This window comes from Culicoides brevitarsis, chromosome 1 (assembly GCF_036172545.1).
Source record: "Culicoides brevitarsis isolate CSIRO-B50_1 chromosome 1, AGI_CSIRO_Cbre_v1, whole genome shotgun sequence".
Classification (NCBI taxonomy): Eukaryota; Metazoa; Arthropoda; class Insecta; order Diptera; family Ceratopogonidae; genus Culicoides; species Culicoides brevitarsis.
In genome coordinates, this window is record NC_087085.1 from 44,693,577 (window position 1) to 44,721,054 (window position 27,478).

Here is a 27,478-nt window from a genome sequence, read left to right on the forward strand (position 1 = left end):
TTTTTAGGTCCAACAGCCAAATATTGCATAAGCTAAAAAAATTCATTAATTTTTTTTTATAAAAATTATTTTTTTCTTTAAAGATCATTTCTCGCTGAAGATTCATTCATGTCTGAAGAGAAGTCACTTTAAACCACTTTTTGCGGTTTAATGCACATGCGCGTTGACGTCTTTGAAAATATTTATTTTTTTAAAATGGAAAATGTTTTGCAATATACATAGTAGTCCTCAAAAATAACATTTTAACATAAAATAAATGAGTTTTTTGAACTTGAAAAGTCTGCGGATTCTCTCGACGTAGTAATTTTATTCAATTTAAAGTATTCTATTTTTGGACACGGAAATCGAGACACGCATTGTCAAACTTTTCTCGTGTCCTTAACACTTTTTTACAATTATTATTATTACGTTTTTCGTGATTTTTCATGTTTAATGTTATTAAAGTTGATAGAAAAATAAATAATTAAAAATTTAAAAAAAGTTTTGTACTAACACGCATCGTTGTCATTCGTCTTCCTCCTCCTCCGGGCTGTGGTTTGAGAGGCATCTTGTAGTTTTTGTTGTTTAATAGACCTTCAAAAGTTGTTTAAAGTGATAAATTGTTACTTTTGTACAATTATTTCTTAATAAATTGAAAAATTTTATAAAATTTTGATAGAAAGTATACAAAATTTTTTCACACAAAGACAAACAAACAGCTAAAGTTACCATAGATACATCATTTATAATATTTATTATTATAGTTGATGATGGTTATCAACGTGTTGTATTGATAATCACAGTGTAACAAAAAAAAATTAAAAATAAAATAAAATTAATTAATTAATTATTAAAAAAAATCAATTAAAATATATTAATTAAAAAAATTTTTTTTTTCTTATTTAAAAATATTTTCTTAAAAGTTTAAGCTAAAAAATAAATTTTTTTTATAATTTAATTTTAAATAAAATATATATTTTAAAATAATAAATATATTTTTTTATTTTTGTATAATTTTAATTTAAGAATTTTTTTTTATTAAGTTTAAGTTTATATTAATTATAATGATAAAATATATATTTTTAAAAATAAAAATATTTTTATATTATATTTAACATTTTTTAATATTATACATTATTAAATTTATTAAATAATAATTTTTAATGTTATTTAATTTTTTTTATCTTATTTTATAATGTTTTTATTAAAATATCATTAACATATAACATTCTAAATATTTGTCAAAATTAAGATTCTATGTAAAAGATTTTAATTTTGAGTTATAGCGTTATAACATATTACTTAAAAAGTTAAAAATATTATATATTTTAATTAGTTATTTAAAATAATAAAATTAAAATTAATTACTTAAAAATTAATAAAAATAAAAAAAATTATTATAAAATTTATAATTTTTTTATAGTTTTAAATTTTTTTAATGTTAAATTAATTTTGAAGCTCCAATATAAATTATGAATACATAATTTTATATTATTTTTCGAATTTTATATATGTTTAAGTTATATATTAAACATTATTAATGATTAACGCTTATTAAAAATCAATTTATTTTAAAATGAGACGAACGAAAATGATAAAATACATCAATTTTCGTTCGTATATTTTCCGCTTTTCCGTCTTTGGCAGTTTTTCACATACGGAAATTGAATTATCAGTAGCAAATTATCATATATTATGACGTCATATTTTGTCAAGGTAATACAGGAATTACAATGCAAAGCAGGAAGAATGTAAATATCGCTCATTTTCTCTTTTTAATCCAATTTTAACTAAATTTTATGATATAATTTATTAAAAAATTCCATAAAAACTCACATTTTAATACTTTTTCAAATAAAAATGAAAAATTTTTCAAGCAATAACATGATAATTTTTAGCTTATTCATTATAAATTGCGCATTGTAACTCCATCTGCATAGTAATAAAAATAAAAATGGTGGTCAAAACATAACAAAAATTTGAAGCTCTGCAAAAGAATATCGAAAATCGAACATTCAACAAATTAAAATTGAAAAAAATATCAAAAAGAAACTGAAAAATTCGCGTGAAAACAATTAAAAGTGAAAAGTGCGAATATCAGGCGTGTGGAAGGCGCTAAACGACGGGAAATTATTCCAAGCACATTTTCCAAAACACAGAACAGCAGTTTTATTGTTGTGAAATATCATATGTACTTATACCTAATAAAAATCGAGAGTCTCTTTGTGTTTGTAAACATTTCACATACACACTCGCTGTACGGAGAGAAGTTCACATTTACATAATAGTCGTCTAATATTTACATATTTCAAAAAAAAAGAGTCAAGAAACAAAGAAACAAACTTTTAATTTAAACTAAAACTGCTTCAAATTATATATTTTGTGATATAAAAAAAAATATTTTTTTTTCTTCGAAATTTTCGAGAGAGACGAGACGCGAGACGAGACAAACAAAGAAAAGTCTGTGTGGAAAATTTTTTTCATGTTAGGAAGAAAAATGTTGATAACTGAAGCCCATGTAATTTTTGTCAATTATTTGCTTCGTAACAAAATTATTAATTTTAATCTTCTTCAGGTGAGTAACATTTAAATTTTTTTTATTATTATTCATAAAAAAATCATCAAAAAAATATATTTTTTTTTTCGTAAACAAACTTGTTTATTTTGGTACGAAAAATTTCTCTTTCTTTTTTTTCAATATTTTTTTTTTGGGCTCAACGCACGTTGTTTGTCCAAAAAATAAAATATTTTATGTTATATATTTATTTTTTTTATTTTCGCAAGGAATAAATACATGCAAATTAATTAGTGATAATAATACGTCAATCGAGTCATCTAAAAAGTAATAAAATAAAGTGTACATGAACAAAAACAAGTTCAGAATTAACTAATACCAAGAAGCATCGAGGCACTTTATCAGCAAATTCAGACGAATTTTTTCACACATTTGCAATTTTTCTTCATTTATACATATAATATATGTTATATATATGGCTTAACATTATTATTATGGTACAAACACAAGTTTAGCTGAAAATTTGTTGGTGTTTGTAGTTATTTTGTTATTATTTATTCTGTTCTATCTATTGATGGCTTGATGTGACAACTTTTTCGAGAGAGAATTAAAATTTGTTATTGTTCTGACGCGATGATATTTCTGTTGTTGTTGTCGATGATGATGAGAAAATATATTAATGGCGCGATTTAAAACAACAAGAATTTTTTTAACACGTGGAATGAACTCGAATTAATTTTTTATTGTACAGGAAATAAATTTTTAAGAATTTTTAATTTAAAGTTATTTTTATTTTAAAGTAAAAAATTGCAAAAAAAAAATAATTTTTAAAAATTTATATGATAAATTTTAATATAATTAAATGGAATATTCAAATAATTTATTGAAAACTTTTTAAAAACGAGCAAAAATTTGGTTCAATAGAACTAATTTCGAATATTAAATAAACAGAAGAATCGAGAATTTAATAGAAAAATTTAAAGAAAATTGAAAAACTTATTGTAATTATAATAATTAAATAAAAAATAAATAATATAATTAATTTAAAAAAAAATTTTTTAAAAAATAAATTAATTTAAAAAAAATAAATAATTAAAAAATAATATAATAAATAATAACTAATAATAATTTAAAATAAGAAAATCTTAACATATATAATAAAAATTAATAATACCTTATTAATAAAAAATAAAAAATAAAAAATAATCATTTAATTAAGAAATAATTTAAAAAATTCTCTTATCTAAAGAACATTTTAATTTTTATTTTTTTTTTTAAGAAAAAAATTTTTTTATCGATAAATTTATTATTATTAATTTTATTTAAAAAAAATTATAAAATTATTAAAAAAAAATAATAATTATTAATTAATATAAAAAATAAAATAAAAAAAAAATAAATAAAAAAATTATTAATAAAATAATTAAAAATATTATAAATTTAATAAAAATTAATAATAATTTAAATATAAAAAATTAATATTAATAATTAAAAAATTATTATTTTCATTAAAAAAAAAAATTAAAAACGAGAAAAATTCTAATTCATCCCTTAAAAAAAATAATCTTCCATTCAAATTTAATTTAATTTTTCAAGAAAAAAATTTCAATTAATAAATTATCATTATATTAAGTATAATTATAATTATCTATATTGCTTTTCAACCATATAAACATAAATAAGAATTAATTTTAAGCTTAAAGATACCTTTTTAAATCTCAAACTCAATTATTTTTCTCATTTATTCGCTCCCTCTTTTAAAAATAATTAAAAATTATAACTTTTTATACTTCTTTTCGTGAAATTAGGTCATTAATGATAACTTTTGTACCTTTATAACATTCGTCTCCTTTACGTTTTCATACGAAAAAAGTAAAAAATCATAAATGAGGGTAAATTGATAAAGAAAAAAAGTGAAATTCTTACGTAATATTTATATGAATCGACAAAAAGGAAGTCATTAAGTGTGACAAAACTATCGATTCATCCATTTATTTTATTGCCATTAGAATTTTTGTGTTGTTTACAAACAATACAATGATGATGCCACGCTAGCGTTACGCTTTTATTTTTTTCGTTCCTTACTTTTGCGCATGTGTGTCGTCGTCCACAAGAACCTGTTGTTGATGCCTGATGGGGTTCTTACACACAAACACACATTTTTTTATTTGGCTTCGTAAAATAACAACAAAAATGTGTAGGCAAGCTGCTGGTTCGAGAGCACATGCGCGACGCACCAACACAACCAAAGAGCTTTCATTGATTAATATGCTTGGTACGCGGTTTTCATACCTAAACAAACCTTATTTACTCGAATGTTTTTGTTATTCTTTTTTTTTTGCGCTCACTACTTCAGCAGATGATGATAGAAAATACACAGAAACGTCGTACAAGCGGAACAGTTCAAAATCCGACTTCACAGCGACAAGTTGTTACCACGAGTTTTCGTACATTTTTAATCCTACAACAAAAAAAAATTGTTATTGTTTTGAGACTTTTTTAAATTTTGATACAGATAATTACCGAAAGACCCCTTTTTGAGAGGAATTTCAATAAAAATAATTTTAATAACAATTACAACAAGTTCTTTAGTGCAAAAAAAAAGTGACATCTGCTATTTCTCAGGTGTTCAAAACACAAAACCTTAAAAACTATAAACTTAAGTGCGTACAAAAGAAAAAACGAAGAAGGGGGAATAAAATAGAACAAAAACATATTTCACCTATAAGAACTTTTTTTAATGAGAATTGGTCAAATTTAAATTTGAGAGAGGAAACCAAGTGTATAGAAATGTTAATTTATTATTATTCGTAATCTTCTTCATTCAAAAAAAAAAAAAAAAAAAATCATAAAAAAGCGGAACACAAAAGAAATAAAATAAAAATTCTCAATTGTGCATCGAAAAAACGCGAAAGGGGAAGAAAACTCTAAACTAGGTGAAACCAATTCAAATCACATTCTTATTAGGATTAGTGTGTCATGCTTGTGACAAAGAAGAATCCGACTCTTTGTACAAAAAAAATATAATAAGAAATAAAAAGAGGGTCGTCCCCCTCGAAAATTACAAAAATCATATATCACAGCAGAAAATTTGGTGAATCTTCCTCTTTTTTCTCTTTCTTTACAAATGCAACTTTATGAATGAATGAAAAAGTACATTGAACTTCTGTACATGTGAAAAAATACAATAAGAATTCATCCCCTCGCTTTATTTCGAACCAGTTGCTGACTCACCTCTGCTGGAATCTATAAATTTGGCAACATCATCGGGAGATTCGGCATTACAGCAAAGGCATTTGTTGCATCAGGACACGCTTGTTGCTTGCTGTATGACGACGCGCGTTTGTTATTGTTTTTTTCGCTAAAAATAATAATAATAATAAACTTATTAAATAAAGTAAACATTTGAATTTTTAATATTTTTTTGGTATAAACATCAAACAAAAGTGATATTTATTTGTAAACATCATCATCGACATATTATATATTGTTATAATATTAATAATACAAAATAAACAAAAATTGTTCAAATAAAATCTCAAGTTACATACGAAAAATGATACAAGTTAATGATATAAAATACATATAAAGTTGTGAAAATGGAGTTATTTGTGAATTTATTAAATGACAAGTAAGTAATTTATTTTCGTTTTTTTTTAAATTTTTAAGGGACCCATGAACTTCGTTCTACCATGAAATAATTTTTTTATTTATAAAATAAAAAAATATTTAAAATTAATTTTTTTTCTTTTAAAAAAAAATTAATTTTTTAAAAATTTAATTTAATTAAAATATTTAAAAAAAATAATAATTTTTAATTTATTTAAATAAAAATAAACTAAAAATGATATTTTTAAATTTTATTCCAATTTATTTCCAAAATTCAAAAATTAAATAAAAAAAAATTAAAGTAAAAATTAAAATAAAAAATTAATTTTTTTTATTTAAAAAAAAAGTTTAATTTTTTAAAAATTAAAAAATTAAAATATTCAAAATAAAAAAAATAATAATAAAATTAATTGAATTTATTTAAACCATTAAATTAATTTAGAAAAAATTAAATTCTATTTTAAAATAAAAAATAGATTAAATTAAAAATTAAAATATTCCATTAAAAATATTTAAAAAAAATATTTTTTCAAAAAAAGTCAAAATTTTAATTCCAATTAAAATATTCAAAATAATAAAATAAAAAAATTAATTGAATTAAAATAATTTAGAATTAAAAAAATAAAATATTCCATTAAAAAATAAAATTAAATTATTTTAAATTTTCATTATATTTATAACAATTTTCAAGAGTATAATATACATTTTCAATTTTTAAAAACATAAAAAAAAATGTAAAACTTAAATTGACTTTGAAAATTGATTAGATTTTTTTTTTATTTAAAAAACTTTAATAAAAATTTTAAAATGAAAAATAAAAATTATTATTATTAAATAATTTTTCACAAATTAATTAAAATAAAAATTTATTTAAAAAAAAAATTTAAAATTAAAAATTTAATTAATTCAATTAATTAAAAAAAAATTTAATTAATTAAAAAAAAATTTAATTAAAAATTTAATTAAGTATTTAAAAAAAATATTTAAAATAATTAATTAAATTAAATTTTACAAATTTTTGTAAAATTTTTCTTTATATTATCAATAAGTTTCTGTGTAAAAATAAAATGGGACAAAACTTTCCAAGAATATTAAAAAAAAATTAAAACCTTCGTGTCGAATTTCGAGTATCCGGTGAATTTCCAATCATCATATTTAATACTTGATGATTAATATAAAATTTAATATATTTTATTAAAATAATTATTCAACAAAAATCGCTGATAAGAATTTCTGCTGAGTAAGTTCACTATATAAAGCGCAGACTTTGCTAATTATTAAAATATATGCAATAATTTTACGATTGACAGACGAAACAAGTAGAAAAAAGTTACAATGTTACACTTTCCGTAAAAAAAATTATAAACGGCAGACACGCGCATCTATTAAATGCAGAAAAAAGTAATAAAGTCTGGCAAAATCTTATCGTTTTCGTTCATTCTGGTTAATATTAGTTTCATGACGTGTGGAAATTGACAATGTGACAAGACAAGAAACTATTTGGCTTCGTGATTGATATAAAAATAATTTTTTTTTCGGTCTTTTATAACTTTTGTCTCTCTTGTCAGAAAAATGTCTAATTATAGATTGGCGCCGATTATGATCGCTTTGGTCTCAAGATATTATTTTAACGAAAATCCAAGTAGATTATAAACATTCATTAACACACTTTTCCTTCTATTTTGACTCGGATCAACTCGGAGATTAATAAATTTCAAAAATTTATTTATAAAAAAAAATAATTAAAAACAAAAATTGTCCTATATTTGAAACGTATTTTAGTGAACTTTGTCACAAATACACTCGTGAACTACAATCAGGAAGTGTGTCATATAAACATTTCGATTCATTCATAAAAAATAAAAAAAATAACAAATCGCTCACACACATTTTTGCATTATTTAGATGTATGGGGTAGACAAAAAGTTGTCAGAAATCAATCGGTCATATTTTTTTATTTTTGTAGATTTCAATAACCGTGAATTTTTTTTGACAAAATTTTTTTTTTTTTAATTATTTTAATTAAAATTTATACTTTTATTCAATGAAAAAAAAAAATTAGAAAAATTATAAATTAAATTTTTCAGGGCCACAAATTAATTTATTTTCTTAAAAAAAGACTTTTTGACATAGTGGCAATTTTTTAATTAAATTAAATGAATTATTTTATTTTTTTTTTAATTCAATGAAATTAATTATTTAATTAAAATGAAAAATAAATCAAAAAAATTACTTAAAAAAATAAAAGAAATAATTATTTTGATTTATTTTTAATTTTTATTAAATAATTAATTTCATTGAATTTAAATAAAATAAAATAATTCATTTAATTTAATTAAATAATTAAAAAATTTCAAAAAAATTGTCAAAAAGTTCTTTTTTTTAAGAAAATATATTAATTTCTGTCCCTAAAAAATTAATTTTATTTTTTCTAATTTTTTTCTAAATTTATTCATTGAATTTAAGTATAAATTTTAATTAAAATAATTTTAAAAAATAATTTCGTTTAATTTTTCAAAGAAAAAATGCTTGTTTTTAAATCTAAAAAAATAAAAAATATGACCGATTAATTTCTGCCAACTTTTTGTCCATCCCATACGCTTTCTATACGAACACAAGTTATATATATAAAATTTGTATAAAATTATTAGCTTTTTAATCAATAAAATGTATGACGAAATAATCTTTCGGTATTGCAGAAAAACCGAGTGATAAGTGATCGTTATCGTCTCAAAACGATATGGAAGTTACTCGAAAATCGGCAGCTGAACAATTTGTCGTTAAAATAGGCAAAAAACATGAATTATCACGTTGAATTACTCACTTTACAGACAAAAAGTAAACAAACACGAGTTCATATCTTTTCCTATTTGTCCATTTTATTTTGTTGCGATAAGATTAGCTGCCAACTAATTATATGGCTGATTATTAAAACTGACATCTAAAAAAAAATAATAAAAAAATAAACAACTTTGGTGATTTTTTTTTTCTGTGCAAATAAAAAATAAATAAACAAAGTTATGTTGGTAAAATATCACATTAGATGCCACGTGTTTTTGCGAGAATTTGTTAGAAATTGCATTTTTTTACATTATTATATATGAAGAGTGATCCTTTATTGCTTTGTTTACGTTGACCGAATGTGACAGCGAGTTCTCGGAATTATAGAGAGCGAGAAATTTAAGCAAAAAAATAAATTAAATAAGTGTATTATATATGATATATGTTTGTATAAGTGTAAGTGTCTAACATATATCATTCATTTTTATGTACATATATTTTGTTTACATTTTATTATTATTATTATTTTTATATATATGAATGTATGGTATGATTGATATACATAACAAGAACAAGTGACGTCAACATGAATAAAAGAGGCAGATCTTATTTATTTATACGACTTGTATACATATTTTTGTTATTCTATTAAGCGTTGTTGATGTTGTTATTTGTATCAAAGATTGATAAATAAATAGCGCAAAAAATGTATCTTACAAAAAAATGTACACAAGAGCTTGGATTTACTTTATCTATTTACTTGCTTAGATTTTTTTTTCGTATTTATTTAAATCTTTGTGCAAGAGTGTGTTGGTAAATGAGTGGAATTTTTTGTTATTATATTTATTCGTCATCTTATTTTTGTAAACAAATTTAAGTAAAAGTATTTTTTTCGCATCATCATCATGAAGCGTAGTAGTAGGTATTTATAAGGAAGTGAAAAATGTTTATAATAAAATTGGATAAATAAATGTTCTAAGTTGGGGATTAATATTAGGATGACTAACATTTATATATGTATATATATTGTAGAATAGAAAAAAACTTAAGAATATATATTTTTTATGTTTACAAAAAATTGTTTGTTATTGTAAAATACGTGCTTTGATATTTGTTTTAAATGTATGTTTTTATTTTAAAATAAATATAGGTAAAAAATAATATTAATATTGCGTGAATTTATTTTAAAAAAATAAAACAAAAATTATTATATAAATTAATATAAAATTTAAATTAATATAAATATAAATTATATATATGTTAATACTAAATATAATGTAATATTATAAATAATTTAATATTATATAATTAATAATTATATAGTTATAAAAATTAAAAAAAAAAATAATAATATAATAAAATTTTTTAAATATATTGTTTTTAAAAAATAATATTTTATTAGGTATATATTCATTATTTATTATTCATTATTTAATAATTTATAATATTATTATTATATATTTTTTATATTTTATATTATATATGTTATATAATACACAATACATATAATAACATATTTTTTTTAAACATTTTTATACGTTATTATTTATTAAAAATGACCAAAAAGCAAGTTTAATAGAATTTTTTATATTTAATATTTTAAAATATATTTTTTTCACAATAAAATATACAAATATTTTTTTTTATTAAATGTAAAAAAAAAAATTTAATTAAAAATTTTTAAAAATTTAAATTTTTTAAATTTAATTTAATTATAATTATTGATCATTATATAAAAATTATTATATTTTATATAATATAATAAAGCGTAAACATATATTTTTTAAAGTTTTTGTACATTATTTTTTATAAAAATGTGTTTTTCAATTGTTTTCATTCAAAAATGTCAAAAAACATATTTAGTAGCTTATATACTTTAGAACGACAATAACAAAACATGATGAAATTATAACTTTTTAGTATATATAATAATAATAATAATGCGCACTTTTATTAGCTATTATTGTTATATTCTCCTAAAAAACAATTCACAGAATTACATTTCTGCGATAAAAATAACAAAAAATTAATAATAATAAAAATATATCATGCATATTTTAAGAAAACAGAATTAAACGAAACCTAATGAGCAGTGAAAGTAAAGTGTCTGCCCTTTCAAAAGTACACAGCAAAGTATATAATAGAACTTTATTCAAGGTCATGTTTGTTGTTTTTTTTCCTTCTTCTATTGTATATGCGGCGTGTCTGACAAAATGACAACGCCTGGTTTTTCGTACATATCAAATCGGATATTGCGTACTACGCATAAAATTTTCGTTTTCTTGTGGTACTTTCTTATTACTGCCGACAAAAATAGCAACATAGCTTGCTCACTTTTTCGTAAATACATAACGCCCCTGAGAAATTTATCGATTAAAACCTCAAAGACGGCAAAATGAGTTGTCGGCGGTCAGTTACAAACGGCAAATTGATCGCGAAAGTTCGTTTTAGATAAAAAAAAAAAAATTATAAATGAATCAAGTTAAAAAGTAAGAAAAATGCATTTTTGGAAAATCCCGTATCAAACGGGAAATTTACATTGCTTCTGTGATAATGTTTACTGTCCTTATCAACCTCCAAAAATTATGTAAGAAGATTATTTTTGATTAAAATGCTTCCAGAGGCACGCCTAAATTTGATTATAGCACAAAAAACTATGAGGAACGTGATGTTATTGAAAATATGCGTAAAAATACATTCATAAAATTCATGATTCGTGTTGGATGGGGTTTCGTCCCACGCAAAGATTTTTTGATAAACAAAAAAATCAATTTAAAATTATTTTATCGAATTCGTCCTATTTAGATAAGATAAGTGTAACATCCTACTCGGAAAAACAAATGAAAATGTTTTTATTTTTCAAGTATTTAGAAAATATAACAAAAACTCCTAAAGGTATGCAATTAATATCATAAACAAAAATAAGTAAATAGAATTTTGCGCCTTTGAGTATGCAATTAACATTAAATATCATTTTTTCAATTTTCCATGAATTTTCTCATACTTTTCAAAATTTTTTTAGTATAGAAACATTCTGTTAGCTTTTATCAACAAATTACAAAAAACTTTGAAGAAATTCGTGAAATTTTATTTGAGTTATTGCATGTCAAAATTTGTATGGAGGATTTTACTTCAATTTCATACAAATTTTGTAACGCTATAACTTAAAATATATTTCACGAATTTCTGAAGGTTTTTTTTTAAAAAATTCTTAAAAGCTATCAAAAGGTTTCTGTACTAAAAAAAAATTGAAAATTATTTAAAAATTAATGAAAATTTTAGTTTTTATATTTAATGTCAAGAGCAAAAAAAATAATTTTTTTTAAAAATAAATTCATTATTTCAAAAAATATTCTTAAAAATTTTCAAAAAGTTTCTATATTAAAAAAAAAAATAGAAAATTATTCAAAAATTCATGGAAAATTCAATTTTTGACATTTAATGTTCATTGCATATCTCAAGAGCAAAAAATTATTTTTTTAAAAAATAATTTCATTTTTTCAAAAAATATTTTTAAAATATTTCAAAAAAAAAAATCTATATTAAAAAAAAAAATTGAAAATTATTCAAAAATTCATGAAAAATTGAAATTTTGATATTTAATGTTTATTGCATATCTCATGAGCAAAAAAAATTTTTTTTTTTTTGAAAATTAAATTAATTGCATATTTTTAGGATTTTTTTTAAAAGAATAATTTTTAATTAATTTATGTTTCTTCTTATCTTTACAGGTTTCCGAATATGCTTAATCACCCCATATATTCGCAGTCTTCTGAATTTAACGCAAACAGTTACAACGTATCCGGGGAAACAAATCAATTTGATCATCTAATTAAAATCGAAGAGGCCTCTCAATACACCGAAATGGATTCCTTGAGCAACAATCCGATGCTTACGACAGCTTCGATGCCGATTCCCTCGCGTAACGACGGCAATTCGAGCAACAATGTGCGTCCTATCCTCACGGACTTATCCGAATACGTCTTTGAGCTTGATACGTCGCAAGAATCCCCGCAACTTTTCAACGATATCAATTACGGCGGCAATACCACGTCGGGCGGCATGATGTTCGAGTTGCAAAGTCCTCCCGAAGTGATGCTGAACCAAACGACCTTTTACACGGATTTGAGTAGTCCGAATGTTAGTATCGTGAATAAGCAGGAACCGTTCACGATGGATGATTCTGAGGACATTTTCGAAGTAGATAAGGCTAATTTGACCTTAGCTGAGCTCAATGGCGATCATTTGGATGCCTACGTGGATTTGCTGAATATTGAGGAGTTGATTGCGACGGAGCAATTGAGTTCGTCGGGTCATTCGTTGACACATTTGGAGGTTTCGTCACCTTATAGTTCGGAAAATAACAGTGCCATTCAAAGTTCTCCCGTCGTTCCCATCCAAATTTTCCAATCGCTCACTCCGCAAACGCCGAACAACTCGCTCCAATCGAATTCCGGGTTTTACGACGACTTGGGATCGTCCGCTGGCACGTATAAACAACTTGAAATTTCAACGCCAACCTATTCGACTTCCCAAGCCTTCAGTCCGGGCAGCAACAATTCCAATAGTCTCATTCTCAGTAGTTCCGTAACGCCGCCGCCGAATCAACAGCAGCAAATGTACCAACAACAGCCATCGCCAAATCTCTCGGGAAATCCGGGAAATGTCGGACTTGTGCAACACAACCCCAAATATACGCAATACACGCAGCTCCAAGAGTTACTGATGAAAAAAGATCTGGCGATTCAGCATCGAGAACGCATGCGAATGGGTCAATCTGTGCCCGGCCATACTCGAAGCTCCATCAGTTCACGAAATCGTCTCGCGAATTTGCAACAACAACAATTACAACAACAACTCGGCAGCACGTCGCGTCTTTCGACATCGGCCCCGACGCATTCTGGCATCAATATGGATCAAATTTGGCAACGACGTGAACCGCGCCCGCATTTATTGTCGACCGGAAGTTTGGCGGAAGCTGGATCGACGTCGTCTTTGAGCACGGGAAGCGTTTTGAGTCCTGAAGCGCCCGAATTTTCGCAAGATGAGGGATATTCCGATGATGATAGTCATTATGATGATTTCTCTTCGGATGATGGGGACTCGGATACGGAACAGCAAGGAGGGCGTTCGCGTGCTGGCGGTAGTAATAATAACAATAATAGCAAGAATAAGCGGTATTTTTGGCAGTATAATGTGCAGGCAAAGGGCCCCAAAGGACAACGATTAGTTATTAAGACGCAGTTAGAAGATCCGCATGTACTCAACGAAATTACAGATCCCGTTTTTAGTCCCACGTGTTCTGTGCGTGGCATTAAGGTAAGTTTTTTCGGCTGTTTCTTTGAATAAAAAATTAAAATTATTTAAAAAGATACATATTTAATTTTTTTCAAAATTAATTTTTTTAATTTTTTTAATTGTAAAAATTCATAAAAAAATTTTGAAAATTTTTTAATAATTTTTTGAATTTAAAAAAAAAAATAATTCTTAACAAGTAATTTTTATTTAAAAAAAAAAAATCAATTTTTTATTTTCTTGTTAGTTTTTTCGCTTTTTCTTTGAATAAAAAAATTAAATTAGTTTAAAATATTTTTTCAGAATATTTTTTTTTAATTTATAATCGATTTATAAAAAAAAATTTGAAATTTTCAAAAAAAATTTAAAATTAAAAAAATCAAAAGAATTTTTATGTTTTTAAATGGATTTTTAATTTTTTGTAATATATTTTTTTTAGATTAAAAAATTTTAATTTGAAAGATATCCAAAAAAATTTTTTTTTTGAAAAAAAGTTATTGAAAAAAAAATTTATAATTTTTAAATAATTTTTTGAATTTAAAAAAATTAATAATTTAAAAAAATTAATTCTAAATTAGATTACTATTTATTTTTTTTAATCAATTTTTAATTTTTCGAAAAAATAAAAATATTTTTTTAAATTATAATTTTTTATTTTTTTTTTAAATTTTTTTTAAAAAAAAATCTTTTGGAAAATTTTCAAATAATTTTTTTAAATTATTTATTTTCTAAATAAAAAATTTTTGAAAAAAAAATTTAAAAAATAATTTTAAAATTTTTTAAAAAAAAATATTTTTTTTAAAAATAATTTCAATTAATTAGGTATATGTTTTCAATCAAAATAAAAAAGTTGAAAAAAATATTTAGAAAAATAAATTAATTAAAATGCTTTAAGATTTTCATTTAAAATAAAAATCAAAAAGTTCAATAATTTTTTTTTTTAAATATTTTATTTAATATATTTAATTTTTAAATTATTTTTAATTTTTTTAATAAAATTTTTGTGTGTACTTTATTAAAAAAATGAAAAATAATTTAAAAATTAATTTAAGAGAAATTTTAAAAATAAAATTAAATTTTAATCAAAATTTAAACATTTTTAATAATTAAAAATCTTTTTTCATCTTATAGCATAGCGGAAAAGCACGAAAAGGCGACGGAAACGATTTAACTCCAAATCCGAAGAAACTCCATAACATTGGCAAGGAATTAGACAAACTCGGGCGTGTCATCAACGACATGACTCCCGTAAGTGAGTTGCCATTCAATGTTCGACCAAAGACACGCAAAGAAAAAAATAAGCTCGCGTCACGTGCATGCCGTTTGAAGAAGAAAGCGCAACACGAAGCGAACAAAATTAAACTGTATGGTCTTGAAAATGAACATAGTGAGTCCCTTTTGCGACAAAATTCTCTTAATTCAACGAAAAATTTAAAATTTTTATTTTTTTCAGAACGTCTCTTGACTGGAATTGCCCAAATGAAACAAATTATCGCGTCAAAATGCCAACAACAAGGCAACCAAGAAGAAATTCAACAAAAAGTTGAAAAAGTTGTCAAACAAGCAACAAGTAAGAAATTTAAAAAATTTAATTTAAAAAAATATTTTTTTTAATTTTTTCTTTAATTTCAGAACTCAAAATAGCTGGCAACTCAACAGAATACGTAAATTCTGTGCTTGAAAAGTTCAAAGGCGGAAATGCCGCAAGTGCATTGGAAGAGGTTTGATCTTAAAAAATCTTGTAACCAACTTTGTTTTTTTTAAACGTGACAATTTTTAGGGATTAATTCAACACACCCATAACGATAGTAATATCTAAACGAGCTGTTACTGAAAAAAAGAAAAGATTGTTACCAGAGCATCATTTTGATAAGAGAAAAAAAATAATTTTTCATTTTTTTTAAGAAATTTAAATTTTTTTATCTAGAATAGCAATTTAAGGCAAAAATTTTGTATTTTGTAAGAATTTGGTGGTTTATAAAATTTAAGATAACATTTTTGATTGAATCAAAAAATTATTAAGTTTAGATTTTTTTGTTTGATTTTTAAAATTAATTTTGGTCTTTAACATTTAAAATTTTATAATATTCCAAATTTTCTATAAAACTTATGTATACATTAAAATATATTATATATATTAATTATTAAAAGTTTGTTCAAAATTAAGCTAAAAATTAATTAATATTATTATTAAGCACAAAACGAATGTTTAAAAAAAATGCTTTAAAAATCTAAAAAAAAAACTTTTTAATTTGTACAAGAAATGTGAAACCAATTGAATTAATAAAAAAAAGCGATACAACATATATAAAGTAAGAAAGTGTTCATATTTTTTATTAATTAATTAATAATAATATTAAAATATATATATTTAGGCGTGCATCAAATTTATAATCAATCTTTGTAATGTAATAGGAGCTTACTTTTATAACAAAAAAAAAATCAATTTTAATAATAAACATTTAAAAATAACAATTTGTATCGCGGAAGGGGTCTTAGTTGGTAAAAAAAATAAAAAAATATATTTTTAATATGCGAGTATAGTTTTAAGGCAATGAAAACATTTGAATTTTATATTATAAAAAAAATATAAATTAAGCTCAGAGGATCCCCATCCAATCATCTGCCGATACTTATTATTAATTTTTTCGAGTTTACCAATGTTTAAAATGTTTATATTATGTTTATCATAGAATATAGTTAAGACTGTGATTTATTAGTTTTTTTTTGTATTACGAATATTTTATTATTATTAAGTTTAATAATTTTTTTGGTTCCGATTCTTGTACATTTTCTTCCCCCGAACAACTTTTAACCTTACATTTTAAAGATGCGGAAAAAAAAATTTTTTTTTTCTATATTATATGTGTATAATTCGTATATTATTTGTATAATATATGTATATTATATGTATATAATATGCATATAATTTTTATATATATATTTTTTTCAATGCTTAATATCATAAATTAAAAAAAATATTAAAAAACACTCTTTTTGAGTTTTTTTATCTATTAAAGGTATAATTTTTGATATTTAGTATGAAAAAAATTTATATAAAAATTATGTACATATTATATGATATGTATCATATGTATATAATATACATATCATATGCTTATAATATACATATAATATACATAAAATATACAAATTATATACATACATATAATTATAGAAAAAAATAATTTTGTCCGTCACATAACAATCAATAATGGTTTTGAATAAAATATTATTAAAAAAATATTAAAATATATAATTTACATCACACACTGACTATGTTCCTATACCACATATATATACAAAAAAATATATAAATACGAGAGTAGCAACATTATTTCTTTTTCTTAGACATTTTCTTCTTTAATTGAAAAAATAAAATTAAAAAAATTACTCAAAAAAAAAACCAACAAATTGAACAAAAAATAAACCAAAAACTAATCTATAGAGAGCGCTTAGAGATGTAAGCACGATAAAACTTTCTCAAGTAATATTTTGCCATAAAATAAAGTACAATAAGCCTGCTTTAATTGTGCGAAATTGAACTGCATATTAAAAAAAACGTAATATTTAAGAAAAAAGAAATATATGATGATTAACAGCTACCTCAAACTTAAACATTGTTATAAAACATTAGTTTGTAAGAATTGTAAACTACGAAAAAAAATATTTGGTCAATAATTACAAAATACTTACATGTGATGTTTGCTTCAAAAAAAATAAAAAAAAAAATATATTATAAAAAAACGAAGCAAATAAAATACAAAAGGATCCAAAAAAATTGCGATAATTGTAACCATAGAGGTTTCTTTCAAAGAAATTTTTTTTAACATGTTAAACCAGTTAATATATATTTCACAAAAAAAAAGTTTATTTTGAGTTACAAAACTTGCGAAAGTTAATATTTTTAATGTTTAACAAAAAATAAAAATTGAAAAATGAAAGATATTTAGCATTAGGACGAACATATTTTAAAAATTTTATCAGTTATGGTAATAATGATTAGAAGTTGTAAGTTTAATATATTTTTTATAATATTTAGAAACGCGAAATAAGCTGGAACCTAGAGAGTAGATTATATTTTATTATATAAACAATTAAGTATAACATATATGATACGAGTTAAAATGTAGATGTTAAGCAGAGAAAAAAATACAAAAAGACCGAAGGAATAAAGATAACTTATATGGTTTATGAAAAGAGAAAAAAATGAGTTTTAATCTTTAATTTATTTAAAATTTTTATTTAATTTTATTTTAAAATATTTAAATAAATTAAATAAAAAATGTTTTTATTTGAAGGCATCAAATATGAAAGGAAAATTCAAAAAAAAGGAAAGAAAATTTAAAAATTTTAATTAATTTTTTTTAAATAAATTATTTATTAATTATTTATTTTTTTATTTTTATTTAAAAAAAACATTTAAAAAATATTAAAAAAAAAAATAATAATATAAAAATATTAAGAGCATCAAAAAATTAAAAATAAGAGAAACAAGGTAAGAAAATTTTAAAAAAATCTGATTAATTTTTTTTGAGTTGAATAATTATTTTTTTAAAACTTTTTCTTTATTTTATTTTTATTTTAAAATAAACATTTAAATAAATAATAAAAAAAATATTTTTTAAATTATAAGAAAGCATCAAAAAAATAAAAAAAAAATTATTTAAGATTTATTAATTAAATAATTAATTTTTATAATTTTTTTCTTTATTCTTTAAAAAAAAAATTAAAATATTTAATAATTTTTTTATATAATTTTTAATACATAAATTTCCAAGTTTTAATGAAAAATAAATAAAAAATAATGAAAAAGTATTAAAAAAATTGAAAAATGGAAATATATCGAAAAATCAGAATTGTACAATAAAATTGTATCCTTTTTCAAAATTCACGTTCGTTACTTTTATTCCATATGTTGCTCCATTCATCAAAAACAGCAATATATACGTTCCATACATGATTTTATGACAAGCGCACGAAAGTTAAATCTATCAATTGAACCTATGTTTACTAATAAAATATTATTAATTAACCTTAGGCCTCCCGAGACTGACCTACGTATACGAAAATTTTCATTCTGACCGATAAACGGAGGGAATGCATTCATGATGATTGCATTCACCAAAAATTTTGCTTGTTTTTCCATGCATATAAATGAATTTTTTAGCTCTTTGACTCTTGTTCGAACGCAAATTTTTTGCACTTTTCATGTACAGCTGTTGTTATTATTATTATTATTGATTATATATGTAAATCATAAAACTCAAACACTGGCGGAACAATCAAATGAAACAACATCAATAAATTCGTGAAATATATGCACAAAAAACGCATCAAGTGAAAATAATTTGATTTAATACTTTTTTTTGCGTTATCTCGATTGATGATGATTGCAATTATTATTATAATAAAATAAATTTTAATGCATATTTTTGAAAATTTATTATATTGATTTTTTTTTGTTTTGAGATATATCATTATGATAATGAGATTTGGCAGGTAATAATCAAATAAATAATTTTTGATGTGTAATTCAAGCCTTTCCTGTACTTTTTACTCCTCTTTTTTAAAGAAAAAAACATAAAAAAATAAAAAAGAACTCTTTTTTGATGATTTATTAAATCAGCACGCGATTTGGTCATATTTGTGACGCCATGCAATTGTACATTTTATATTTTTTCCTCTTCTTCTTCTTTTCTTCACTCAATGAACGGAAAATGAATGCATTGAAGTTTTTTTCGGGACTTAACAATTGTTCAAAAAAAGAAAATGTATGTATGTAATAATGAAAAAATATTTCTAAAAGAAAGAGAGTAGAAGAAGGAAATTACCAGCTATTGTGTGTTATTGTAACATTTGAAAAAGAAAATATGTTCATGCAACGATTCTTGGAAATTCAAGTGCAAGACTTACATTTACAACGCGAGGGAGTGTTTTTATGTTGCAGGTGTTTGAACTTTTAGGATTGACCAAGGATTGTATTGAATTTTACATTTTTTAATGATTTTCATTTTTTTTTTAGAAAAAATGTTAAAAATTTTTTCATAAATTTTAAAAATTTTGAGGAAAATCTTTTTTTAATAAAAAAATCTTAAGAAATTCGCAGATGTCATCTTTTTTTTGAAAAAAATTAAAAATTTGTCATTTTAAAATAAACTTTGCTTAAAATAGTTTGTCAAATTTTTTAACAAGTTTTTTTAACTTTTGCTCAATTTAAAATAATTCTTATTCTCTTATAAAAATTATAAGTATTAAGAAAATATCAAAATTTTCAAAATTCAAAAGTGCAAAAATTTGTCATTTTCCAATAAACTTTGCCAAAGTAATTTGACAAATTTTTAACAAAATTTTCTTTTTTCAAATTTGAATATTTTTATTCAATTCGTCAAAAATAAATTTTAAACTTTGTTAATTTGTCATTTTATTTTGAGTTGCGTAAAATATTTCAAAAATGTTCAATAAAAATTTTAAAAAAAAAACTTTGAAAATATTAACGAATAATTTCATTCTTTTTAAAAAGAAATATCTAAAATTTTTTAAATTTAATTTTTTTCTAAAACAAAAATATTTATAAACTTTGCCCAAAGTTAAAAATTTGTTTAAATTCCTTTTTCAATTTTTCCTCATTTTTCTCATTGGCTGTCTGTTTTAAAGATCAATAAATGAAAATTTCTTAAAAAGACCAAATTTCTGTGTGTATCTGTTGCTGAAAGGTGAAAATTCCTAATTACTACTTTGTCACTTTATCATAATTCGATTTTTATCCTCAATTTGCCAATGTGTGTATTTTGTTGCGGTGATAGCTCAATTTGTTTCGTGTTCTCGGAAAAAGCATCAAACGCATGGCGATAATTAAATAAGGAATCGGTAATCTTTGATCTTTGCGTAATTTATTTATAGGCGTTTACATTCTATGTGACTTCATTTGGGAACCGAAGTAGTAACGTATTTTTGCAATAATGTTGTTCCGTTTGATTGGCTTTAATTTGAAAATGTTCTCCTCTGAGGATTTTGTTTACTTTTCGCCACAGACACAGAATGAAAAGTAATGTCTGTCCTTTTAGGGGATTTCTGGACAATTTAACTATTTACGATGTCTTTATGTGAGTTTTCAGTATTTTCAGTCGAAAAACGTTTACTGAGCCCATTTATGTCGTTTTTTAAGGTTAAATGACAGCACATGAGGCACAAATTTCGATTTAAACTCCAACACCTCGACTTTGATTTCGCCTTTTTACAAATTTCGTGACATTTTCTCATAATTCTTTTTGCTTCGTACGACGACTGTCGAGCATAATGTTATGAAAAAAATGCGTTCGTCCCCCTTTTGCTCGTTTCGTTTCTAGTTCGCGCGTAATCTAATCCAACCACAAATTTAATAACAATAATAATAATGCGAAAGCGCCACTTTGTTGCCTCGTTCGCGTTACATGATTGGCGTTCATGAGTGAAAAATTTATGAATTTTCCGAAAAAAGCGTCGTAAAAGATATTTTTTAAAGTGCGGATATTTATCAATAAAGCATTTCCCCCCTTAATTCGTGTATTTTTGCATAATAGTTTCGAAAAAAAAATTTTTTTTTGTGCCACGTGCTGTGACAATATCGAGATGCCTACGAGTTTCACGCAGTTTCGTGTTAACATTATGCCACTCATTTTATTATTAAAATAGTTTTCGGAAAGTAGCGATTGCTCAAAATGTTGTTTTCGTCTACCGAGACGCAACTGTTTATGACGGCTATGCATGTCAGAACAGGATGATTGCAAGGAAGGGATCCCGCTGCGTGGCACTTAAACGTGAATCAAAACATAATTGTTTCTACATGCCGCCGAAGAACAAAGGTGAAACATAAATAAAGCAGGAAAAATCGTAATATAATAATAACATTGTAATTGAGTTGTTGTTTGTTGTAATAATACAAAACAAAAGGATCCGAAAGTTTTGCGGAAAGAAACCAAAGTTTAGCGGTTTACTTTTCGAAAGGTGTAATTATTTAAAAGTATTCTGTCTTAATGGAATTTGACGAAATTTATGCAAATTAGTTCACTGAACTTTTTTTTTTTGAAGATGAAATTGTGACAAAAATGTCAATTTTACTTAAATTTTATATTTTTGCTTGAATTTCTATATTTTTTTTAAGAAAAAAAAATTATTAAAAAATTAAAATTTTACCAAATATATTTTTTTTTGCAATATTAATTTTTAAAATTTTAATATTTTTCAAATAATTTTAACTTTCAAATTTTTTTTTAACTTTTTATGAATTTTGATAATTTTTTTTAACAAAAACCCTTTTTTCTTCATTAATTTTCTTAAATTTCTTCGTTAAGAATTTTTTAAAATTTCAACTTTAAAAAAATTTTAACTTTGCATGAATTTTGATATTTTTTAAAAAAAATCCTTTTATATGAAAAAAAAATTCAAAATTTTAAGAAAATATTTTTTTTGCAAAAATAACTAAAATTTAAAAAAATAATAATTTTTAATTTGTTAAAAAAACTGTAAAAAATATAAAATTCTAAAAAATATGATAATTCATTTTTTTTTAATTCGAAATATAAAAAATAAAACAAAAAAATATTATTTTATAATTATAATTTATTTAATTTTAATTATAAAATTAAAAATTATTATTATTTTTTTAATTTTTTTTTAAATTTTTCAATAATAACAATTTTCTCATTTTTGTAAAAATTTTGAAAAATTTGAATATTTTTTTAAATATTTTATTTTATTATAATTAAACTTAAAAAAATTAAAAATTATTATATTTTTTTTTTATATTTAAAATTTGCTAATTTTTAAAAAAATTATCACAAAATTTTTAAATTTCTTTTTTTAATTAATGAATTTTCTTTAAATGTGTCAAAAAATTATCTTTAAATAATTTTCATTTGAAAAATAAAAAAGGGTTTTGTTTACCAAAATTATTATTTACTCATCAACAAAAATTTCCATAATTGGTGCAATTAAAAAATTAAAATACCTTCAATATTTATCTTTCATATTTTTTGAATTATTTGTTGATTTTTCGTTTTTTTTTTAATTTCAGATACATATGTACCTCAAGAATATTGATTATGAGAAAACGTTTTTTAACGAGAAATACAAAAAATAAAACAAGGGTAAGAACAAACATTTTGTTAAACATTTCCGTCGTCTGGTGTTATTTTGATTATGTTGTAAAAAAAACAGAAAAAAGTCAAATAGAAACACAAATAATCCAAATTTACACATTTTTAGGGGTACAACGATATCATTTTCACCTATGTACATACGCACCTTGTTGCTATTCTCGAAATAAAATGTCTTTGATTTGCGTATGGGGATTTATTTATTACGCAAAGAAAGATGAAGTAGAAACGAGAAACAACAAAAATGACTTCATTTTTGCTTACAACTTGCGAAAAAAAAAAATAAAAGGAGCTCCAAGCAGATCTCATGCTACATAACGATAAAACTCTAATCAAAAAAAAAAAGAAGAAAAAAATGCTTTTTTTTATTTTTTCGTTTTAAGGACATTCGTTTTTGGCAATGAATATTCAAAGGAAATACACAAATAAGGCGAAAATAGAGAGAAAACCAGAAACAAGACTACTTTGTATTGTTTATTTATTTTTGCGACTGTGCCTGAGTTGCTGTTAGGAGAAAATGAAGAAGGAAACCTTTACTTTTACGTCTTTCATCAAAAGAAATCATAATAATAAAATGAAAATTTGTACCTTTTTTGATGATGAAATGTTTCAATTGCTGTTTGCAACAAATCAAATGACATTTTGTAACGTTTGCAGAAATTTTCCTTCTTGAGCAAAACGGAATTTATAAGGATTCAATATGCAACTAATTAAAAACTTGACTTGCGTAACGTCGATTAATTGAAAAAAATCAGGATTTCAGGTAAGAAAAAATAATAATAAAATAATTAATCCAAACCAAGCAAATAAATTTAAAAAACATCAGAATCGAGGCAAAGAAATATTTTTTTTCCTTCAAAAAGAAGAAAAACAATCAAATCCCTCGAGATGCCGCTTCAAAGATTGATCATTCACGGTAGACCGATCTGTTAATTTTCCTCACTTTTCATGAAAATCGCAAAAAAAAAATTTTTTCATGCATTCGTAAGCGTTGCCCATGCAAAATTCATCGATAGCCCAAATAAAAAAAAAGAATTATAATAAAAATCATCACGACTTCATTTTAATAATAAATAACTTCAACTCGTTTCGAATCGTCAACAAAACGAGAACAAAATTTTTAAACCCCCATCAATACATCATAAACTGCCTGCTGCAATAATAATTGAACAACTATTGGTCGTTCTGTCGTTCTCGAAAATGAATTTAGTTGCCGTTATTTTTTTTGTTTCGGTGCGTGTTTGTGTGCCATCGCTCGGAGTCTCATGAAAGTTTAATGTGTGCAGAAAAACATCGGAGCTCCGTTGATGGCCTTTTTGCAATTTAATATGCAATTCAGAAGTGTGTGTTCACGTTGTTTTTTTTTTCAAGTACTTTTTTTTGTTTTTTTGAAATTCGATACACTTTTTCGACGAGGAACAGGTGAATTTTTTCCTGTCCCTTTGTGTGTTGGCGATGAGGCGTGTGACGAATTGAAATGATGATTATTGTTGTTGTTGTTATTGAGAGGGATTCTACATTTTTATGTATTTTCAAGTAATTGATACTTACTTTTTCAAGTTATTGTTCAAATAAGCGTTAAATGTGTATTAGGATGAAAAAATAAATTTGCATTGGGACTAACAAATTTACAGAATATTATTAAATTTTAATTTAATTTTAATTAGAAAAAATTTTATCATTTTGTAAAAATTTTGAAAAATTTATATGTTTATTTGAATATTTTTAATATTTTTTTTATTTGATTTTTTTTTAATTCTTAAAATTTTAAAAAATCTGTTCTCTTAACGAAGAAGTTAAAGAAAATTAATGAAAAAATTACTAAAAATATAAAAAAATATTTTAAAAAATATAAAAAACAAAAAAAAAATAGAAAATAACTTAAATTTTTTTTCAAAATTTTTTTGACTTTTTTTTAAATTTTATTTTACACGTTTATTTTAAAATTGAAAAATAGCAAAATAATTACCTTAAAAATTAAAAAAAAGATTAATGATCAAAAATTGTTCAAAATTTGCATTTTATAAGAAAAGGTATTTTAAATTTTTTTTTATTTATTTTTTTTTAATTAAAAAAAAATCTTTTATAACAAAATAAAAAAAAATGTAAAAAAATTGAACCTTAACTCAAAATCAGTCATTTCTTAATTTATTTATATTTTTTTCTTTTTATTTAAATTTTAACAAATTTTGCATTACGAACATTATGATAATCTTTCTTTTCAAAAAAAAAAAAAAAATCATGAAAATAAAACCATGAGAGGCTTACCATTTTATCCCCATATGCAAAATTCCTTTGAAAATCCTGATCCTAAAATTCAAAAAAAAAATGTATTTTATCGCCCAGTCTCGAATAACTTTTGATAAAGAGAGGCTATTATGTATCTATTACATTTAAACGCATATCGCACCTTTCCGACGAAAAAAAAATGTTTCGCACGTACAAAAATCTATTTTGTTAAAATATTATCCCGTGTGTGAAACCACTTACAGATGAGCACAAAACTGATAATAATAATGTTATACCATCAAAATTCTTTTTTGATGATGCGTTCCCGAAGCTCTCTTATTATTATGCGATGTTATTATGAATGGGGTGTAAAATAAATGGAAATCTGATTCAATAAATAAATTATACGAATAATGCCGCTTTCATTTAGCTTTAATGTGTGATTCGGGTGAACTTTTTTCCTTTTTCTCTCTTTGGTACGAGGAAAAATTCTGCAAACTAAAACGAAGTCGATGCATTTAAATCGGATCACGTAGCGAAAATTTTCGACAAATCTGTTACGAAATAACTATTAAATCATGCCTGCTATTAGAGACGATGATTATTTTGAAGAATACAATTTGGACCGCAATCAAAATCAAAAATGAAGCTGTTGAATCATTCATGCATGTGAAAATATTATTGGACTATTGTGTAAAATTTACGTGATTTGTGTAACATTCATGACTCTCGTTTCTTTCACACACACACAAAAAATCCAAAGCCACACTAATGCCCTCGTCGTTCGTTTCGTTTCATCGGGAAAATGCAAGTTACACAGAAAAAAAGCCAGTGAATGACAGAAATGTCACTGCCGTACATGGGATTACAAGCAAAACAATATCAATATTGTGAGGAACGAGGAAAGGCGAAAAGTCGCTGTTCGAACGTTGGTGTCTACGTGATTGGGCATGTTCTACAGGAACTTGTTGGTCAGCATTTTGGCACCAAAAGTACTTTTGTGGCGAAGAAAAGGTGTCGAGTTACATCTAATAAGGTTTTAAGTGGATACGTAATACTTTGCGATGATGGATGGGTGTTGTGTGAATTATGTTCGTTTCGCTAAAAAAAAAAATTAATTAAAAATAGGTAAGAATTAAAAAAAAAAATTAATAATTTTTTCTTTAAAAATATTTTTTTATTTTAAATCAAATCTGAGGTTTAAAAATTTTTTTTGAAGCTTTTGTCATAAAAAAAATTAAAAATTTGAAAAAAAAATTGATATTCTTTTAATTTTTTTTAATAAAATATATTTTTTAAATTTTTAATTAAAAAAAATGTAATAAAATTTCGAGAGAAAGACAAAATTTCTGAAAGGTTTTTTGACCAATTTTTTTTTCAATCTTATTCTTAAATTTTAAATTTCAAATAATTTTTTGTTAAAAAAAAATTCAAATAATTTTTTTTTCAGGCAATAATTTCTAATTTTTTTTTAATTCAATCTAATAAATATTTTTTTAATTAAATAATTTTTAATAGTTTTTTTTAAAATTTTGTCATCAAAAAATTTTTTTCTTAATTTTTTTTATAAATTCCAAGGTTCAGAACATTTTTCAAATCTTTTTTCATCAAAAAAAAAAAAAAATTTAATAAATACAGTTTGAATTTTAGAATCATCTTTTTAAATCTTTAAAAAAAATTTTTTTTTATATCTCTTTGTATTTTATATTCATATCTTTTTCCAAGATAAATATTAAAAAAGTTTTCGTTAAAAAATTTTTAAAAATAATTTTTGTTTCAAGAATTGATTTTTTTAATTAAAAACAAATTTTCAAAAAAAAATTTTTTTAATTGAAAAATTAAAAACTTTTTTGAAGCTTTTATTTATAATAAAAATAAATAATTTTTCTTTCAAGAAATTATATTATTTTTACCGCATTTCGAAGAAAAAATG

At 22.7% G+C, this 27,478-nt stretch overlaps 2 protein-coding genes across 3 annotated transcripts in view; both read left to right on the forward strand.

The window, feature by feature from the left end:
* The first annotated feature begins 1,949 nt into the window (after positions 1-1,949).
* Positions 1,950-16,340, forward strand: LOC134838463 (protein CREBRF homolog). 2 transcript variants are annotated; one of them, XM_063853997.1, is made up of 6 exons: positions 1,950-2,554; positions 12,616-14,203; positions 15,311-15,566; positions 15,633-15,749; positions 15,812-15,900; positions 15,960-16,340. In XM_063853997.1, the coding sequence occupies exons 2-6, from the start codon at positions 12,626-12,628 to the stop codon at positions 15,996-15,998; spliced, it is 2,079 nt and encodes a 692-aa protein (XP_063710067.1). In that variant the 5' UTR covers positions 1,950-2,554; positions 12,616-12,625; the 3' UTR covers positions 15,999-16,340. The 2 variants fall into 2 exon arrangements, with proteins under 2 accessions (XP_063710067.1, XP_063710066.1); XM_063853996.1 differs by lacking the exon at positions 1,950-2,554 and adding an exon at positions 4,672-6,125.
* Positions 16,341-26,389: 10,049 nt separating this feature from the next.
* LOC134837923 (neurotrimin-like) overlaps positions 26,390-27,478 on the forward strand; it is a 29,629-nt gene continuing 28,540 nt past the window's right edge. Inside the window, exon 1 of the mRNA XM_063853318.1 lies at positions 26,390-26,537. Coding sequence (XP_063709388.1) covers positions 26,390-26,537 — 148 coding nt within the window. The remainder of the gene's footprint in view (positions 26,538-27,478) is intronic.

Bases quoted from the DNA above. Each gene is read 5' to 3' on its own strand.
- LOC134838463 (XM_063853996.1), top strand. From the start codon at position 6,094: ATGGAGTTATTTGTGAATTTATTAAATGACAA. The intron at 15,567-15,632 runs GTGAGTCCCTTT...TATTTTTTTCAG, and splicing joins TGGTCTTGAAAATGAACATA to AACGTCTCTTGACTGGAATT. The intron at 15,901-15,959 runs GTTTGATCTTAA...GACAATTTTTAG, and splicing joins CCGCAAGTGCATTGGAAGAG to GGATTAATTCAACACACCCA.